At 39.1% G+C, this 3,196-nt stretch overlaps 1 protein-coding gene across 1 annotated transcript in view; it reads right to left on the bottom strand.

The window, feature by feature from the left end:
* Positions 1–3,196, bottom strand: part of LOC110333709 (contactin-associated protein-like 3) — a 140,292-nt gene that overhangs the window by 5,556 nt on the left and 131,540 nt on the right. Inside the window, 2 exon segments of the mRNA XM_021215387.1 lie at positions 1,640–1,727; positions 2,785–2,918. Coding sequence (XP_021071046.1) covers positions 1,640–1,727; positions 2,785–2,918 — 222 coding nt within the window.

The following is a 3,196-nucleotide window of genomic DNA, read 5'->3' on the forward strand; positions in this document are numbered from 1 at the left end:
AGTGTGTGTGTGTGTGTGTGTGTGTGTGTTAGTGTTTCTACTACTTTGAGAAAACACCATGACCAAAAGCAACTTGGAAAAGCAAGGGTTTATTTCATTTTCTACTTCTATCTCAACAATGGGTTGTGAGATAGAAGTAGGAGTTAGGGCAGAAATTCAAGGCAGGAATCTGGAGGCAGGAACTAAAGCAGAAGCCATGGAGGAGTGCTGCTTACTGGCTTGTTCCTCAAGTGTTGCTCAGTCTGCTTTCTTCTACCACTCAGGACCACTTGTCAAGGGATAGTACTGCCTGCAGTAGACTGGGTTCTCCTTTATCAATTAAATGCTCCATAGAGTTGCCCATAGGAAATCTGATGGAGGCATCTTCTCCACTGAGGTTCCTCTTCCAAGAAAACTTGTGTCAGGTTGACATAAAATTAACCAGGACACCCTGGAAGCCAGAGATGTGCTAGAGCTGGAGTTATGGACAACTATGGTCACCTGAGCATGGGTGCTGGGAACTGAACTCAGAATTGAAGTGCTGGGATTATAGATATGTGCTACTGTGTCCAATTTAAAATAGGTGTATTTCTTTACAGAAAGATCCTATCCCTTGGCTATCCTTATATCAAATTTAAAGTTAAACTGGGTTTAAAATATCGCCTTGTCTGTGCCATAACCAATGACTACATCTTCCTTCCATATAATAGACAGTTATGAATGTGATTTAAAATCATCAAAGGCATGTGAACAAACAGATTTGGGTGGAGCCCATTCTGTATTTACCTGTCGGAAAAAATTGATCATTTCTTTCTCAACTTCAGCGTACAGGTAGTTTTATTATTTGATGCAGGTCTTTTGTAGAAAATATTTTATCTCAGTCTAGGGTTTCTAATCCACTTTTGACCATTTAGTTCCCAGATAAAAGACACACAACCTTTATATTTACAATAAGCCTTAATCAGCATAAGAGCTAGGCAGGTATCTATCCTTTATGCTATTATGTCTATTTCCCAGCCAATAACACTATTATATAATTTTCCATGTTTAGTCCAGGCTGCTCTTAAGTCCAATTAGCCAATCCGCATGCCCATTATTTTAAGATTCTTATCCCATAGTGGCTTCTCTCTCTACTTTCTTTTGCCCACATGGTGGTTCTCCTGTGATCCCAAGCCTAGGAACCCTAAACCTCACCAATGTATCTTCTGCCCAGTTACTGGCTGTTGACTCCTGTATTCATCAACCAGGGGTAACTTGGGAGGCAAGGTCACATGGCATCACCTGCTGATATGTGCGGTCTCTAGGAGCAACAAGTATTTAGCATAGCAAAAGACCAAATCTCAACAGAGGTCCCTGGAGTTGCTGCTGAAACTGTCTGTTCTGGTGTTTTCACTTTTCAGGAAGTGTCAGCCTCATTATGCATAACTGTGACTGCTAAGTGAGGATCTTCAAGGGATGACTCTGCTCATCTGCCAAAAGGCACTTACCCATGATTGTACATGCATTCAACACGAGTGCAATCTGTACCTTGATTGCCACTCGGTGTGAAATAATTATTAAAATAAGACAAAGAGCTTCTTTCAGCATAATGAATGCATCCAGACTGTGACATGACACTCATGATGTGATACCTTTTCGGGAAAAGCTTTCTTCCACTTACCTAAAACCTTTCCCAATATGAGCGATTTGACAGCATTGAATTCAGTCCCTGAGGACAAGATGACTTGTCTCTTTGTACTCTGGTTAACCTATGAAATATGCCACAGGAAATAAGAAGTGGAGGGAGGGAGGGAGAGAGAGAGAGAGAGAGAGAGAGAGAGAGAGAGAGAGAGAGAGAGAGAGAGGTATTAAGTCACTTGTATGTGCTATCAGAGAGCTTTAAAAATTCCCCTTTAACAGGATATCGAGGGGGAAGCATACCCTCTCAGACTCTGGTCCTTTCCCTGCTCTACTTTTCTTCATAATGGTTCTGTAACTGGCAAAATCAAAAAAGGATGGAAACAGTTGTTTTATCTTTATTTTATTTTATTTTATTTTTATTTAGGTGTGTGTGTGTGTGGTGGTGGTGGTGGTGGTGGTGGTGGTGGTGGTGGTGGTGGTGTATATGCCAGAGAGTTCAGTGCTTGTGGAGACCAGAAGATGGCATTATATCCCTTGGAGTTGGAGTTACAGACAGTATGTGTTTCCTGGTAAAAGTGCTGAGAACAAAACTTGGGTCTTTTTCAAAGAGCAGTGTGTGCTTTTAACTGATAAGCACTCTGTCCACCACAGAACCAATTGTTTCTAACTTCAAACTCATTGTCCAGAAACATGGCATATGCAGTTAAAAACCAGAGTTTTATGAACAGACTTAAAATATATTTCCCTGAAAACGCCAGAGAAAATTAGGTTACTCTGTTTCCTCATTTATTCCCATTTTTGTGGGTTTTTTGTGTTTAAATTGTTGCAGTATACATTCTCTTAAAACCACACAGAATATGTTACCATTGAAACAATAGTGGAAAGTTCAACATGTATTCACCATGATAAACTAGACATTCCCCTATTAGATAAAGTAAAATAAAAAGAAGAATTTGACATTTCAAAGGGTCGAAGTGTAAGTGACTGTTAAACAAACAAGACAAAATAAACACCCTTTCCCTGCCTCTACATTTTGGCTACATTTGGCTTTCCATGTTCTCCTTCACTTATGGAGAACATGGAACTGATTGTTTTTTATTAATGTTCATTATCGATTTCTTGATCTTTAATTATTAATTCTTATAGCCTTCCAGCAGTTGTTTTTCTTCAGCGTTGCTAGCTCACCTCTACAGAGACCACTGCTTCTTCTCTGTCAATCATCAGCTGGTGAAAGTGACCATCTGCTAAGTTTCTAAGGTCAAAGTTGAAAGCATCTACATTCCGATGTCTGTCCAGCTTGTACCTCACCTGCAAACTTCCTAAAGAGGAAATAGTGTCATTTTTGAATTATAATGCCATTTTTTAGATTCCTTGGTGCAAATTCTAGAGCATTTTCAGGATTATTTACTAAATGCACCTTTGGATGTATTTAGCATTGACTTGAAAGCACCCAAAAGTTACTGTTCCTGACATAATGATTACCTCAGTGCTTTCTGTGGCCAAACTGTAAGTCCAAATATAACATATTTTAAAGTGAAAATCAAATGCACTGATATAAGTAATTTCCTCAGATTTTTTTTTCTTTTCTTTTTTTTTT

Source organism: Mus pahari, chromosome 16 (genome assembly GCF_900095145.1).
Source record: "Mus pahari chromosome 16, PAHARI_EIJ_v1.1, whole genome shotgun sequence".
Lineage (NCBI taxonomy): Eukaryota > Metazoa > Chordata > Mammalia > Rodentia > Muridae > Mus > Mus pahari.